This window comes from Periplaneta americana, chromosome 5, assembly GCF_040183065.1.
Source record: "Periplaneta americana isolate PAMFEO1 chromosome 5, P.americana_PAMFEO1_priV1, whole genome shotgun sequence".
NCBI lineage: Eukaryota > Metazoa > Arthropoda > Insecta > Blattodea > Blattidae > Periplaneta > Periplaneta americana.
The window spans coordinates 157,903,179-157,921,626 of record NC_091121.1 but is presented as its reverse complement, the minus strand read 5'-3'; the positions used below and the strand labels follow the sequence as shown (position 1 = coordinate 157,921,626).

At 33.5% G+C, this 18,448-nt stretch overlaps 1 protein-coding gene across 1 annotated transcript in view; it reads left to right on the top strand.

Annotated features, from left to right (window-relative positions):
• Window positions 1-5,331: 5,331 nt before the first annotated feature.
• Window positions 5,332-18,448, top strand: part of LOC138700253 (MOXD1 homolog 1) — a 232,565-nt gene continuing 219,448 nt past the window's right edge. Inside the window, exon 1 of the mRNA XM_069826746.1 lies at window positions 5,332-6,896. Within this exon, the coding sequence (XP_069682847.1) occupies window positions 5,901-6,896 (996 nt within the window). The 5' untranslated portion in view covers window positions 5,332-5,900. The remainder of the gene's footprint in view (window positions 6,897-18,448) is intronic.

Sequence of the window (18,448 nt, the reverse complement as noted above, 5' to 3'; positions counted from 1 at the left end):
AGACGCTAAATAACCTAGATGTTGATACAGCGTCATAAAATAACCCCCCCCCCAAAAAAAAACATGAGCTGCTGCCAGGAAGTCGAAAGGAAGATAGCAATAGCCAAGGTAGCTTTTAATAGAAAAAAAAGAGTATCTTCTGCGGACCTATGGAAAAATAATTAAGGAAGAGACTAGTGAAGTACTTTGTGTGGAGTGTAGCACTGTATGGGGCAGAAACATTGACATTACGACGAAGTGAAGAGAAGCGAATAGAAGCATTTCAAATGTGAATACAGAGGAGAATGGAACGTGAGAAATGGAAAGACAGAATAAGAAATGAAGCTGTGTTGGAAAGAGTGGGTGAAGAAAGAATGAGCTGAAACTGATCAGGAAGAGGAAAAGGAATTGGATGAAGGATGTACTGGAAAGAAAGGTGAACGGGAGAAGAGTTCGGGCAGAAGAAGATATCAGATGACAGACGACATTAAGATGTGCTGATCATAAGCGGAGACAAAGAGAAAGGCAGAAACTATGAAAGACTGGAGAAAGCTCGATTTGCAGCTATAGAACATGTCTTTATTTTGCAGTGGTAGTACTTTGAAATGTGAACAAATTAAACAAATATAGCATTAACTGCCATATAGGCTATGAGTAAACTGTTGTAGGTTCAAGAGTAGTCTAATTATTTGTATCTGTAAAATAAGCTTCTTGTTCTTTCTTCCGAAGTAGGTGATGAAATTAAATTAATTAATTAATTAATCTAAACACAAAATTAATACTTTATGCAACAGCAATTTCCTTTTTCTGCTTTGTTTCAAGGAAAGTGAATGTGGTCTCTGATAATTGGAAAAATAAAAACACAGATACAGAATAAATAGGCTTCCATTAAACTAATTGAATTAATTCATTCATTATTTAAACATATTGAGTAAATTTAGGAGCAATAAAAACTTTCAATTTGCTTATACTAATAAAAGAGCAGTAAGCTATAAAATATCCTGATTATTAACAACAAATGAATCACAATATTGAAAAACCCCGTATGTCCATTTTTTTTTTTTTTTTTTTTTTACGAAATTGAGTAATAAACGATTTCGTATTCTAAACATGTAGACTCATGATATTATGAAGAGAAATCCCAGATATTCCCATCAACATTCATTTTAGCTAAAGAGTTAAGAAAAAAATAATTTGAGCACTAATCTAGGACCTGAGATGTTTTTTTTTTATCTTCTGAAAAAGTTTGGTTTTCTAGACATTTGGGGTTTCTCAATATTCCGGTTCAAATATTCTTGGAATCAAAAGAGACCCCTGATAAGTAGTATGAAATTCTAGAGCAGCTAAGTTGCGATAGTTAACGTCATTATGTAGATCTTTCCGCCTTGTGACACATCCACAGTCACTATATCAATCACCATTATCAACATCATAATTTGAATTTATATTTATTTTTTAAGAAATGCCTCCGAATCTGTAGTTTGTTCAAATCCAGATGAGAAACAAGACATTTTAAGAGTAATGAAATCCCTTAGGATGGTTCCTCCTTCGATCCATTCGGGAAAAGTAAAGTAAAGTCAACCCCATGGCAGGCCAAATCGGCCCAGAAGGTGGTGAGAAGTTAAGGCTCCCACCTTTACAAACAATCTACCTTCAATGGCAGTAGGGATGTCAGTCGTACGTGCCCGTCGGCTGTACCCTCAAGGAAATGCCTCTGGTACTAATTTCTGTTAGAGACTGAGAATACCCTAGGGCCATAGTGCGGCTGGAAAGATTAAATCAATGGAAAAATCCATGACCTCATCGGGAATCGAACCCGCGACCTTCTGGCCTGCAGCGTTAAACCTAAACCGCGACGCCACTGCGCGCCCCGAGCCATTAAAGTATAGCCTGCAAAAAGTACTTCTATATCGAAAATCTCTTGCGAGGTAGTTTGATTTTCCTCTTATTTCTCTTTAAGAAATTCAGGCGTGCAGACATCATAGCCATCGACAGGGTTAAGGATAACAACAACAGTAGATCAAACAATCCGCTTTGAGAGAAACCTCTCATAAGCGGCCGAAGTCAATAAAGAAAAACAAAAAAATATATATGAACCATGCCTAACTTTCCTCTCTTCTAAATATAACATACCTGTTAATCAGAGGATCGCCAGAGGTGTGTTATTTGGAGCGAGAGGTTTTCTTCCACAGTCTATCTACTACAACTTTACTATTAGTGAAATTTAAATTCAAAGTCCTTCAAATACAAAATATTCCTTTACAAATTCTTAGGGACTCTTTAGATATCATCCAATATCATTTATATTTTCAAGAAAGATAATTTTTGTCAATATGACATTTTGGCATCAAGCGATCCCAAATTCAAAATTTAGTAGTCCTTTTTTATTTAATTAACTAACGACTTAAAAAACATAATTGCTCTGTATTCAAGATCCTTGTGGTCACTCTGACTGGATGATTTATTCAAATCCTTCTCTCTTTTCGCCATTTATCTAATTGTTCTTAAAGTACTGCATTTTTTAATGTAAAGTTTACGGTTCAAGTCTCCTGTTTGGCAATAAGAATAACATAGGGATAAGCGGATACGTTTGACGGTTATTTGTTCTGTTATCTTGTTTAAAAACAACAACAATAATAACAGTAATAATAATAATAATAATAATAATAATAATAATAATAATAATAATAATAATAATAATAATAATAATGGTATTTGTTCTATTACCTAGTTTAATAATAATATTAATAATCATATTAATATTAATGATATTAATAATAACATTAATATTAATAATATTAGTAATAATAATAATATTAACATTAATAACAATATTAATAATAATAACAATAATAATAATAACAATAATAAAATAATATAAATAATAATAATATAAATACTTTACTTAATTTATTTATTTACTGATATTTATGTGCTGGACAACAGCCATTGGCCAATAAAAGTCCAGCACAGTGATATAATTGAGCCGTTCAGAGCAGAAGTGGTGTAAGTCAATTTTGACTTACACCACTTTTGCTCTGAACGGCTCAAATAAATAATATACAAAATACAATTCCTACTTTCTCTTTGTTTTCTCTCTCTCTCTCTCTCTCTCTCTCTCTCTCTCTCTCTCTCTCTCAATCTCTCTGCTCTTCGTATATACATTTACAGGCAAAATATATATTCATGTCATTTAAATTTGTATAATAACGACCGAATCATTAGCCTAGTTTATATGAGCCGTTCAGAGCAAAAGTGGTGTAAGTCAATTTTGACTTACACTACTTCTGCTCTGAACGGCTTAATTAATACATTAAAATGAATAACTATGGTACAAATTAATGATTGAGTTAACAACAAAATGAAGAACATAGATTACAATAAAAGATTAATTTACAAGAATTAATACTTCAAAATTTAGAGAAAGGAGTTGATTATTAAAAAGTATTACCAATTTGTGTATAAGGATTATGCAAATAATATCAGCAAAGGCATTGCCATATTCTAATGGATCGAAATCGCTTACATGTAAGTTGGCAATTTTAATACATCTGGAGACCGGCAAGGAAGATTTAGAATTTCTAATATAGAAGAGTTTGTGATGTCATGTCCTTCATAGAAATACGAAGGCTGACACTGTTTAAGAAAGATTGACAATTAATATCACCTTTAAGGACCTTACATAAGAATAAGTAATCGAGATCATGACGTCTGGCATACAGCCTTGGACATTTAAAGGGCTCGAATTTTTATCATAGTTATACCCAGAGTTATTAGACAGAAATCTGTACGAACATAATGAAATAAATTTCCTCTGAATATTTTCCAGTTTTGCCGAATCAGTATTAGTAATAGAGTTTCAAACTGCAGATGCATATTCGAGTTTCGATATCACTAATGTATAGTATAGTATAGTATTAAAAGAGACTCAGGTGTTGAAAAAGAATAAGTAATTGACCGAATTATTCCTAACATTCTTATTGCATGGTTATAAATATAATCAATGTCTCTAATACAATCCTTTCTGTTAATTAATACATTTTTTAGATGATAGTTATATTTTAGTGTACCGGTTTTCCTTGAAAATGATATTACGTAAGTTTTGGATTCATTAATCATCAATCCCGTTATCAACTGACCAATTGTTAATTGAATTAATGTCATCCTGAAGAAATTGACAGTCAGCAACATTGATTTATCGAAAAATTTTAAGATCGTCAGCGAATAATACATAGTCAGAACTTATTCTTTTGCAAATGTCGTCAATGAAGATTAAAAATAGAAGGGGTCCTAAAGTTGAGCCCTGGGGCACACCACAAATAATATTAAATGGATCAGAGAGAGTATTCGAAATTCGTACACTTGATTGTCTATCGTGTAAATAATTTTCAAACCAGCTTACGTAGCTTACCGATAGTTCTATATTATCTAATTTAGACAATAATAGAATAGAATAATAATAATAATAATAATAATAATAATAATAATAATAATATAAATAATACTAGCAGAAAACTGGATTATCCATTTTGTCCTTACCCAAATCATAAATATGCGGCAACATTAGACTTCCACAAATAACATCCTGCTAGCGCACATGATGAGCACGAGATATTATCATAACTTTACTGAAACGAATAAAAAATAAATTTTATAATTACACTGGAAAATTCTGATTTCTGCAGTTGAGAAAGAAAGGTGAAAAATAATTAAGAAATACTCCAAAATTGTCAGAGTACAGTAACGTCTTAATTTGACTTTGAGTTTACAGTTTTATAAACACAAGACACTGCGTTCTTTTTAGCATGAGAGCCGCATCACTTCAATTTTTAATTGCCTAATAAGTTTAATTAATCTCTTCAGCGATAAATAAAAAAAACTGCCAATTATCTGATCAGCGTCAACACAAGTCGGTCCGACTTAATTGAATTCTGTCATAACACGCTCCTTCCACAAGAAGTCATTGTTTATTCTCAAACCATTTGCGAGGAGCTTCTCCTTCAATTACGTGTGTAACCAACTGCTTGGACGAGAGAAGAAGACGTGTAGACTCTTTTAATTCTTTATTCCCTCCCTCCATTATTATACCACCGTCTCATTCGCACAACAATTCAAGCACTATTCTCCATCTCTCTCCACCCTTCCCTGCCTCGGAGCTTTTAAAGGTCTCGCGGTGTGAATTCCATCCTTTACTAACCCGGAGTTACTAGATCATCGCGCCGTCTCTTTCTCCTTGTAAGAAGTTCCTTTTTTATACGGACGAGGGAATTGGGGGAAGCAAGGGGGGTTACTTGTTTCCCTTTTTTTACCTGTGGAGCAATGTTGCCAGGTGTTCTTGTGGTGTCGCCGCCGGTAGCATTGCTGCCCCAGAGGCGGTGGCGGGCTCAGTATGTTAGTTACATACAACCTGGGCATGCAGGAAACCACGGGTTCCTCTGTATACCTTCCCGCCAGTCGGTATCTCGAAGCTGTCGTAGCAGTTGCGAACGGGCGCGCAGCGTGAAAATCATACACGGCCACGAGTGAGTGCTTCGCTTGTGTTTTGTTACTTTTTAGAGCAGCCTAAAATCAGCTATAAGAAACAGTTGACAGTGCACCACATAACAGTTCGTAATTCAATGGCAGTGTCATTGTCACACGTTTATAAATTATGTGAATAAGAAACAGTCAAGATTTAAGATCCATAAAATGTGAACAGTAAAAGTGTTTTGACTATCATCTATGGATTTTTTTGACAATTAAATTACAGAAACACTTACATTTAGGCTTATACATGAAGTTGTCACTGACAGACATAACCTTATTTAGTTTTTTACAACTTGAATGATAGTACGATAAATATACCGCAAAATATCAGATTTAAAAAAGTGATTTTTTTTGTTTTTGTTTTTGTGTTGTGTCAGTGTGTTATAATCATAGTCATGACAACAAGGTCACCGTTTCTCGTGTTACTGGCCCTGGTGGCTGTTCCATTAGCAACAATTAAAGGCACATCAAAAGTAAATAATGACTTTATGCAGGACGGTGATAGAGTGAAGCAAGAGAAAGTGTTAGAACTTTTGGACCAGTATGTGCTACATGTGGACAAAGGAAGGGCGGACGATCATACGGAGCCGTTGGATCTCTTGGATCAGTACGTGATGCATGTAGATAGAGGAGCAGATGTGGAGTTGGATAAGACTGACAGTTCACACGGAGGATGGAAGTGGGATATAGGTCACCGGAGGAACGGTCAAGATCGTGGACCAAGTAACATCGTGCCGCGTGGTTCTGAAGAAGTGAACAAAAGGTCGTATAAAAATACGAATTCCATCAGGCAAGGTAAGAACGTTGCTGAGAGGTGGAGGAAGCTGGAGGCTATAGAACGAGTGAGAAGACATTTGCGTGGAGTGCCCGGGGTACAGAAAACTGATGACAAAGGGCTTGTAAGATCAAAAAATCGATTACGATCCAGGCATGGAGCAAGAGCTAAGAGAAGTTTGGGAGATGTAAACGAAGTGATGGGAGATACGGCGAGATTAGATTACAGACAACACCAAACTGAAAATCACAGATCTACTGAATATAAAGAACAAGACAAAAATCAAGTACATCATTTAAAAATAAATAAAAGGGAAGAGTATAAAGAAGAAATAGCAAGAGACAAGCGTAGTCCTGAGAGTGCGAATAAAGTCAGTAATCCGGTAGAAATACCAGAAACGGATTTTACTATTGGACAATGGACCCATAGCGTGAAACTGGACGACTATGTGACCCTAAGCTGGAAGGTGTTGGCAGCAGATAAAAACATCGAGTTTCTGGTTGAGGCTGCTACTAGAGGCTACGTAGGGGTTGGTTTCTCCCCAGGGGGTGGAATGGCGGGAGCAGACATCATTCTCACCTGGGTAGATGACACTACAGGAAAAATATACCTCGTGGTGAGTAAAACGAAACATCATTTGCATAAAGAAACTATTAGTCTGTCTTATTCCACACTTTTCACCATATTTCATGACAACACTTTGTGTATTTGTACGTGTATATGAGGGGTTAACGTCGGTAGATTCCTTTGCATTAGGAATGCTTAGCAAGATTTTGAACTACAGTAACTTATGTCTTCTTTAACAATGACACATACTTTCTCTAAATATTTTCGGGGGCAGATTATTGTTACGGAATTGCGCTTTTCTTTCATTTCGACTGTTAGAGACTTTTGCAAACGCAAGCCATTTATTTTCGCAGAATAAATAAGAAACGACAAATTTCATCATGCAGTTACTTTCGTCAAAGTGCAATTGTAGTGTATTATTATTATTTCTATAACAATACTAATTCTCAAAAGTTGCTTTAGTTTAGCTTAGAGCTTTAGATAGTGTCTAAAGATAAATAACAAAATTTATTATAAGAAAGATATGTGTTTAAGGCTGTTAATTATTTATTAATATTGTTAGATAGTATCTAGCTAGCCACCATTAACAATTTTCCCGCAAAAAAACACTTTCCATATTTTTATACACTGTATATGAACACGAGTGTCATACCGTACTTAAATTTCCGAGTACAGTGTATATTATGTAATACACGGCAAGTAGGCTTGTATGCATGTATGTAGTTTCATTAAAGATCGACAGGTAAAAGGAAAACTGTACAAATAATAATAATAATAATAATAATAATAATAATAATAACAGTAATATTCAAAAGTGACACATTATTATGATTATTATTATTATTACTGTTATTATCATCATTATCATTATTATTATTATTATTATTATTATTATTATTATTATTGTGTCTTACATGACAATAATTACATGGAAAACCTTTTTCTTTTGTAAAACAATTATTATTGTTCTTTTATTGACAACGCGCTACATTTATTAGCATGGTAGCTATTTAATGTTCAATTTCAAGCAATTTTTACAACATTTTAAAATAACTTCTCATACAAACAAAAAAAACTCAATTTAAAACCTTTTCTAACCCTTATGATGAAATGGAAACAAGGGATGAAGAGTACGAAACGCCTCACTAAGTAATAAGTTCGGAATCGTATTAGTGTAATGAATATGTGGAACTCTACCATTATATCGCACTACATCTTCATGTCATATTACGCAGTAACCAAGGAGAATTCCATTTTTTTCTCCTTTGGTTATATAAGGCTATCTCTCGTCATCTAAGATATCTTCCCGAGAATTTCCCTGAGGATACTGAATGAAAATAAATAAAGATACAACTATTCTACCCTAAACAAAACCCACATTCATCCAACAAGGGAAATGGACTAGGAGTCTCTTAAAAAGTATGAAAAGAAATATTATAAATAATTTACGTTTCGATAGTTCCCTTGTCTTATCAGTCAGTACAATAATTTATTTGTGTATGTACCATGTGTATTTCAAACTATAGTACGTAAGAAATTAACATTTTCATAAAAAAAATCCATGTATAAAAACTGAAAGTGAAATTTCATGTAGCTGGCCATATGTAACAAATTAGTAGGTCTTGTAGGAAAGAAGACTATCGACTGATTATTGCCAATTTATCATTCCTTTGACAGCATATTATCAGTTTTAGGTTTGATGATTCAAAATAATTATATTATGGTATTACTATTAGAATTTCAGTTGTTTATTTCATTTTAAAGATTTTTATTTTGCTATTAGGTTACTTTTTTCATAAAGACACAAGTAAACAACAATTTTAACCATGTTATTAAGTTTACATAAGTTTGGTCGTATTGTGGGATGGAACCATACTACCTGGAAAGAGTCCAATAAATAGGTCTCTTACATTTGAAGAGTCCACTGCAAGAATGATGGATGTCATTTGGAATACATTTTGCAGGAGAAGCAATTGAAAGTTTGAAATGCTTAGCGCTCAAAGCTTAACTGTGATTTTCCGATCATTACTGGACAATGACTATCAGAGATAATGCCATATAACTCTGTATGTACATTCTGTATGTCTTAAGCTATGCATTGACAGTCTTGGTTCATTTTCGACAAGAAAGTGACATCCATCATTCTTGCAGTGGACTCTTCATTTCTCAAAGAATTGTTTCCATACAGTTCAATAAGTAAAATCTTTTCTTCTGTAATATAATAATCTATTATTTCAAGATTAATGTCATCAAATAGAATTTTAGTTGGCAATAATCAGTAGATAGTCTTCTTTTCTACAAGACCTACTAATTTATTACACATGGCTAGCTACACGAAATTCTATTTTTAATTTTTTTACCCATGGATTTCTTATGGCAATGTAAATTCTCTATGTAGGCTTAGTATAGTTTGAAATACGTATGGTGTAGTCACAGTATAGTATATACAGTCATGAAGCTTGAGTTGTGAGGGTGCTAGGAACAATAGACTGTGCCGGTACTATTTCGCATTGTCTGTAATGAGGCGATATTAGCGATCCTAGTGGTTAGCAACTATCTACGGATGCATATTTACTACGTATTGAGCTTTGTGACTGTATATACTAGACTGTGGTATAGTTAAGAAATGTAAAGCAGATTGAGAGAAAGTAAAATTGTAAAATTCAAAAATTAATTTTAACTCTCTATCGCAGAAATAATATTTTTTTTTTCAAGTATTTAACAATACTTTTAACTGTATTATTATTTATCAGAGAATAGGCCTATAATATGGCACAATGAGTTCATGGAAATGTACGATATAATAACACATATCTTTAATACGATTATAGACTCTATAAACACAGGTTATTCCTCAGTCATCTTACCTGAATTAATACAAAATATAGCAAAAAACAATAATAATATTCACAGAAAACATTTATGAAATGTTGACTGATACTGACAAACTTAAATCGTTGTTTAATCGTTGTTAATAAACTTAGCACCGATGTCATTCCAGTTAATTTATAGTTCAGTTGTCAACGTGATTAGCTAAAGAGCCCATCAAACACATTTTCACGTTTAACTTATTAGTCATGATCCTATGTTCTCGCCTATTCTACTCTGATTCAATTGTTTTCAATCGCTTGGGTCTTTTTCAAGCTTCTGTGATGATATAACCGACAGTAATTTGATGTTCCTTCCTGTATACGATTCATGCATAGTGTTCTGTCCAAGGACACGTCTTTCAATGCAAACCCAGCTTTTTCCAATCTTTCCTATTTTCTGCTTTGCTCTTAGTCTCCGCATATGATCCATAATGTCGTCTACCAGCTGATATCTTCTTCTGCCTCCCGTTCACCATTTCTTCCAGTGCATTCTTCAATAGGCGGTTTCCTCTCAGGCAGTAACCCAATTAATTCCTTTCTCTCTTCCATTAGTTCCAGCATCATTATTTCTTCACCCACTCTTTCCAAAACAGCTTCGTTTCTTATTCTATCTTTCCATTTCACACTCCCCATTCTTCTCAACATCCACATTTCAAGTGTTTCTAGTCGCTTCTCTTCATTTCGTCGTAATGTCCATGTTACTGCCCCAATACAATTCCACACTCCACACAAAGCACTTCACCAGTCTCTTACTTAGTTCTTTTTCCAGATGTCCGCAGAAGATGCTTCTTTTTCTATCAAAAACTTCCTTTGCCATTGCCTTCCTCCTTTTGACTTCCTGGTAGCATATAATAAAAGTTTCAAGTTCAATCTGTAAGATTTATCTATTTTGCAAATGTTTATTTGCTATAACATTGTATATGGAATATTAACGTTTTCGCCTTTTCGGCATCATCAGATATTGTTAAGAGAAATATAAACCTTGAACAAATTAAAATGTACATAGTAATATGCATGACAAAATGGACTTTCATGAGTTTTATGTAGTTATGTCTTATTAATAAAAAAGGTTTATTTTGAAAAAGATTTCCAGGAAATGTAAATGTGGAAAATGTCGACATGATTTCTGGTACATATAACTCATGTTATATATTATATTGAACTAGATTTATCTGAAAACAAAATGAATTGTAAAATTCCTGGTAGCAGTTCATGTTACTGCTTACAGTACACCCCAAGTATTTGAGTCTGTCCACTTGCTCTACTGCCTCATTTAGAATTCGCAAGTTTACCGACTATATTTTTCTTTCTATGATCATGGTATTCGTCTTGTTTGCATTTATCCTCATCCCATACTACTCACAGTTGTCATTTAGCTCCAGTAGCATATTTTTTAGTATCATCTCTTCTGCTAACAACGCCACATATCAGCAGCAAATCTTATATTACATTAAAAAGATAGTAGTAAAATAATAGAGGAATAGGAGTGTTTACATTAATGACAGAAATTTATGCATTCATTTTAAATAGGAAGCATTAAACTTAGTAAACTCTCTATCTTGATATGTATTAAACTGTGGCTTCTGACTTGGTTCTTCGTTCACATTTGAATGTTTTTCCAAAAGGTATCATTAATCATTGCTCACTGATCTTTGAATATTGAAAAGATGTGAAACGGGAACTCTATTTCTTTAATTATATCACGTTCAGACTAACATCAGTTTCTGAACTCAAAATTATTATTTTCCTCTTACAACTCACATTAACATTATCATGTTTATCTTTTGAATTCCCCAATTAGACCTACCAACACTACGTTGAGTATTCTGGTGGAGGGACTGCCTCTTTTCAAGGACTCAGACAAGGTTGTAGCCTATCACTTAGTCTCTTCAACATATATCTAGATGACTTAATTAAAGAATGGATTCTATTCTATTGGGTTATTTTACGACGTTGTATCAACATCTAGGTTATTTAGCGTCTGAATGATATGAAGGTGATAATGCCGGTGAAATGAGTCCGGGGTCCAACACCGAAAGTCACCCAGCATTTGCTCGTATTGGGTTGAGGGAAAACCCCGGAAAAAACCTCAACCAGGTAACTTGCCCCGACCGGGATTCGAACCCGGGCCACCTGGTTTCGCAGCCAGACGCGCTGACCGTTACTCCACAGGTGTGGACTAAAGAATGGAAAATTGAGGTGAATCCAGGTATAAAGATTAGTAAAGATACATTTTTAAATATTCTAATATTTGCCGATGATTTAACATTAATACAAGACAGTGAAGAAAAATTGCAATATTCAATTCACAAACTATACCTACTAGGAAAAGGAAACTATAATTTGAGCATATCAACTCATAAAACTAAAGTAATGGCCCACAGTGGTAAATTTCCAATTCGTACAATAATAATAGTTGATAATAAGCCCATAGAACAAGTATCTCATTTTGATTATTTAGCTTGTAATATAACTTATGATGTAGATAGAGATATTGACAACAAAATAAGCAAATTCCAGTGGATATGTGGAACAATAAATGGAACACTAAAAATAAAACTAGAAAAGAAACAAAACTAAAAATCTATAAAACTATTGCAGTACCCATGTTGACATATGGAAGCGAATCATGGATAATTAAAGAACGAGATAAAAGTAATTTACAGGCTGTAGAGATGAGGTTTCTTGGCAGAGTAAAGGGATGTACAAGAAGGGATCTGATAAGAAATGAGGATATCCGTAAAGAATTAAATATATACAACATAAATGATAAAGTTGAAGATTATAAAGAAAAGTGGAAAGAACACCTGTCTCGAATGGATAATGAAAGAATTCCAGCACTGATACAACAGTACCAACCTAAAGGCAAAAGAGATGTCGGACGTCCTAGGAAGAGGTGGAACTGAATAAAATGTGAAGACGGAACAGGCACTAAGCCTAAACCATGAAGTGATGATGATGATGATGTTTATCTTTGTTTTTCATTGTACTTCAGACAGAAGTCTGTATTTCTAAGCATAACAGTACCCATATTCACTTAACGGAATTAACCCTACATTAATTGTGTACAATCTGTATTTGATACGGGCGTGTGAATAAGCATTAAATGTCCCGCATCCATCCAGACATCACGATTAACTTGCAGCTGCAGGGTTGTAACTTCACTGTCGAAGGAAAAACAGTCTCCACATGTACACGACATGTATGTGAGCAGAATGTTAAATTCCACAGATCATTGATTTATTGTTCTCATATTATATGTCGCTCTTTCAACTGCAGACATATTCAGTATTAATTTTGACATTGCAAATTTCGTTTGCAGAACAAAAAGTTATATTTGTTCGGATCAAATTTCTGCATATTTAAAGGACAAAGCTAAAATTCTTTCAATCGTTTATCATCATAATACACTGCTCTCTTAAATTGAGAATTAAATCAATGATTTTCCCAAAACACGTTATGAAATGTTCCATATAAAATAATTTTTGTCTCGAAAGGAAAGCAATGATGAATTTATTTTCATACCCCTTTTTATTGTAGATTTTATTTAATTTTTGTATTATTTTCTTCTTTTTATTGTTATTATTTTATTACATTCCATTTTGTTGTATGCTTCCTTACGTTTTCCTTATTAATTATTTGTACTAACTGAGTTGCTTTTATTATATTCTAGCCTTTAGATCTGTATTTTACTTTCTTTTTTCTATTATGGTATCATTTTCATGTTGTTTAGTGTCGATTTTGTTACGCTATTATTTTTTTGTAATATGTTAGTATTCTGTTCTTCAACTTTTTGTTACATTTTTACTGCTTTTATACTTTGTGACCTGGTAGAGTGCAAGAGTAGGCCCTGTGGCCTTAACTCTGCCAGTATAAATAAATAAATTAATTAATTAATCAATTAATTTATTATTATTACTATTACTATTATTATTATTTCATTATTATTTTTACTTTTATTATTATTATTATTATTATTATTATTATTATTATTATTATTATTATTATTATTATTAAATATGAGCAAAATTGTATAAAACTTTTTTATTTGAAATATCCCAAAGAATAACCCCCTGAAATTAATTACAATACATACGGTTTACTCTGAATACAATAAGAGTGGTCAGCCTCAAAATTTCTAACTAACTTCCGGCGTTGGACCTCTGACCCATTTCGTTAGGCCTATAATTAATTCCCATATCATCATTCATACAATAGCCCGGTTTAGGTTCACGGCACTGTCGTTCGGCTACAAACATCATTCACAGAATAGAAGTGGAAAGCACAATAAGCCTCAGGCTGCACTGTAAGCCAGAGAGCTGCAGAACAGCGCTTAGAACTGGTTTATATTCAACCGGTCGCAGAACAAACGCCGAGGTTGAGCATGCAACCGAATATCAGACTTTCAAACGGTTGCGCCTCACGTCTTGCTGCCTAGACAGAACCACATACATATATAGGACAGAACACCAGGCGCACTTCACTATACAGAAACTCTGATGACATTTTTAACTACACAAATGGAGTAACAATTGAAGGAAATTTACTTTTCTTAATTAAAAAAAAAGATTTAGCTTGAAATAGGATTACAATTGATTGGACACTTTGGTACATTTATCTTCATAACTAATATATAAACCAACTAATGGACACCGGTAACAACAAAGGAAATAAGCGTAATACATAGATGAAATCTGACATGTAAACAAATACAAGAATAAAACCAATTACAATTACTGACAAAATAAAAGAGCAAATAAGTACACACTATTGTAACGTTCAGACAAACCCAAAATGCATAGGCTACCTCTGAAAGAGTGGTTGTTAATATAGCCTATGTCTTTTCATTATTCTAAGCGGATGTATTATTATTTCTCTAATAAATCATTTTTAAGGAGATAAAAAGTTATTAACAAAAATAAAAGCACTCTCAAGCTCTAAGGATTGTAGCTTCATGATGCGTGCCGTTGCAATACTTGGATTGCTGAATGAATGAATGAATGAATTAATTAATTAATTAATTAACCAATGGGGAAAGATAAGGAAATATCAATTCAAATGTACACGATGATAATCGCGTCCTTGCAACGATTCTTGGAACTCCTGATGACTCAATATTATCTTTCTTTCATGACCTAGAGCTGTCCACCCGAGAAAGACTCGGGCATTCGTTAAACCGAACATTAGACCACTCCGCGAGACGGAAGAGCTTCGCATATTGTCTATAACACTAGGCGTTCAGTAGCAATATATGAGCCGTTCAGAGCAGAAGTGGTGTAAGTCAAAATTAGGTAATGAGGTTTAAAGTAAAAATTCTGTAAAATACAGAGCAAAGTAGCAATTAATATGTCCTTCTTGCTATCCACTGACTACTAATAGTTTAAATAAATTGAATATTAATTGCTTCTTTGCGCTGTACTTTACAGAATGTTTACTTTAACCCTCATTACTCATTTTTAACTTACACCACTTCTGCTCTCAACGGCTCATATCATCTCTATTTTTAGTAAATGGTTGTACACGACTCTAGTGTAAGCCTTCGGGTCCCTCATACATAAAAAAAAACCTCTATTTTGTTGACTTTTGTACGTCTTTGGATATTTATGGGGATACTCAACTTAAATATTGGAGAAAAAGTGTCATATAAATGAAAAATTAAATTTCTACACTAATTTACGTGACAGAACTAAATCAATAAGCAGAATTCTTCCCCTATTCATTGAGAAGTCACAGTCAAATTCACAAAGCCAAAAAATAAAAAATGATAATTAAAAGTGATATTTCAATTAATGATTGATTAAAAATTGAAATATTTTTTATTTTGAAAAGTATTGGATCTAATAAGCTTAGATTTTGCATGTTACTTTTCATGTATATATTAAACTTTTTCTCCAAATTTGAAAAAGACTGGTCAAATAGGAAAAACGTTCCAAAATGTAATTGCGTGCCCCTTAACACTGTTAACGCAATTCAGAGCCGTCAGGAGCCTTCATTGTCTTGGTAGAAATCTGTAAAATTGCTCGTGATAATGTTATGATTCAATTTATGAATAAAACATCAGAGATAATTTAAATCTCGTAAGCCTCCAGTGATATAAATTCGCCAGTCATCCACAGGAAATGTGAGCTCCCCCTCTTAAACATATTGTCACACCTCTCTCTCTCTCTCTCTCTCTCTCTCTCTCTAATATTTTGACGAGTGTTGAAATTCTATAATTTAAACACATACTAAGACAAGAAGCTAAGGAAATTTTATTACATATAATAGTTATATCTCCACAAGGAAGGAAATAACCCTTCAATAGTAGCCTACATCTTAAACTTTGTTGAACACATAATTAGCCTAATTACCTACTTCGTATTCCAATAATATGTGATTTACAGAAGTCTTCTTTCATGTAAAATAGTTTTGCGAATATTTTATCTTTCTCTTCCTAAACAAATATATCAAAACTGAACCGAGATCCAGACTCCCCTCGCTCGAATGGTATCCCCACAATGGGTGTCCCTACTTTCGCACAATAGGGGTAACTTCGGTGAAAAATTGCTGTAAACAGTATTTTAGCCCTCTCCATTCAATTAAAATGTATTATATCGAACTTGGAGCTCTTCAAATACATTCACTCACAGTGTTCTGCTCAAGGACAGGTCTTTCCAATGTTCTGCCTTCTTCTTAGTCTCCGCATATGATATACATATATCTTAATATCGTCTATTATTTGATATCTTCTTCTGATCTGAACTCTTCTCCCGTGTACCATTCTTTTCAGTGCATCCTTCAGTAGGCAGTTTCTTCTCAACCAATTTCTTTTTCTCTTCCTGATCAGTTTCAGCGTCATTCATTCTTCATGCACTCTTTCCAACACACCATTTATTATTCTGTCTGTCAATTTCACACGTTCCATTCTTCTCCATATCCATATTTTAAACGGTTCTAGTTGCTTCTCTCCTACCTCTATGTGATTATTTGTTACATTTTAACATTTACAGCACAAAAGGTTATTCGTACAAAATTGATCATTGTTTCCTTCTTCGAATCAAATCTGAATTCCATCGGTAAGACTGGTTATTATTAATTGTTATTTAGTCAACTGTCCGAAAACAGATCTGAACCTCACAATAAGATATAAAGATACCAAACATTACTTATGTGTTTTTAAGAGTTCGTAATCTATCTCTAACACTGAAGAACCTGGTCGCCATATCCTCTTAATATATTTAGATACGCCATTGTCGCCTCTCATTTTCGCAGAATATTATTAAAATTGTATTGAATTGAAGCAAAAGTTAGTAGCGTTTTCCGCTGTGACAAAAGTTTCTATTTGAATGAATAGAAGACAAATTATTCAGTAATACAATCTACTACATTATCTATGACTATGCCAACGCTGGGGAAGTTTTTCGATTCCGTGTCTGTAGAAATCTGCTGGTTTGGAGTTAAAGAAGTCGTTAAACCAAGTCTGTAAAGCATCTCCGTTACCAAAGGAGTTCCCTTGAATACTGTTGGACAGAGAATGGAAAATATGAAAATCTGAGGGCGCCAGATCGGGAGAAAATGGTGGATATGGAATCACCTCCCAACCAAGCTCCTGGATAGCTGCTTTCGTCATGTTAGCGGAGTGGGGTCGTGTCTTATCGTGTTTCAGCAGCACTTAATGCATTCTTTCCGGTAATTTTTCTTCAACTGCTGCTGCAAGGCGTTTGAATTTTTTCCAATAAAGTCAGCAGTTATGGATACATTACAGGGAAGAAATTCGTAATACACAACGCTTTCTTTATCCCACCAGACGCATAACATTACCTTTTGTGGATGGACACTAGATAACTTGTGTACGGGGTATTGTGTTGAAACGACATGGCATTCTCCCCGTACAGGACACGAATGTTTCGAGCCGCTTCCGCTGCCTTTGATCCTCTATTAAGGGGTTAGATACAGCTTACAGCAGTAATTTTTTTTTTTTTTGGAAATATTCAACATTTTTTCTCCATTACTGTATCTTGTACAATAATGAATATTGGTATATGTAAAACACTATCCTTCTGCTATATGAAAAAAATATTTTTACAATTAAAAAAAAATATATATATATTCAAAATTCAAAGTTCACTGTGCAGTAATGAAGCGTTTTCCTCAAAACTCATAAACTTGTTAACTTTTTCATGTTCTCTCTCTTTTATTTTATTGCTGAAACTCATGTTTACAATATCATGCTCTTTCAACTACATTCCTTAATGAACAATATATATTTTTTTTTATTGTGTGTTAGATATTTGACCATTTTTAAAAATTAATTTATTTTTGTCAGACAATCTATCAAAGGTAGAGACGTGATTTTGGATCAAACTGTAGATACGACATGCATAAATACACACAAAAATATTTCATCACAGAATGTTGGATACGTTTTGAGTTATGAGGGAAAGCTTCATCATTGCACAGTGAACTTTGAATTTAAAAAATAAATAAATAAATAATTTTTTTTAAATCGTAAATCAGGCCACCGAAGTTGATATTGAGAAGAAGTCTATATATGAACCTTGTCTACCGTATCTTTCTCAAAAGTACAACGTCCCTCTTAAACAATGGTCTGTCATTGGTTTGCTGTTTGGCAGTAGAGGCTCTATTACAAAATTCACATGGAATTATCTTAAGGAACTTCACATTCCTTTTGATTATGTAAGGTCTATTCTTATAATTATTATCAAGGATTCTCTGCAAATATTACATCATC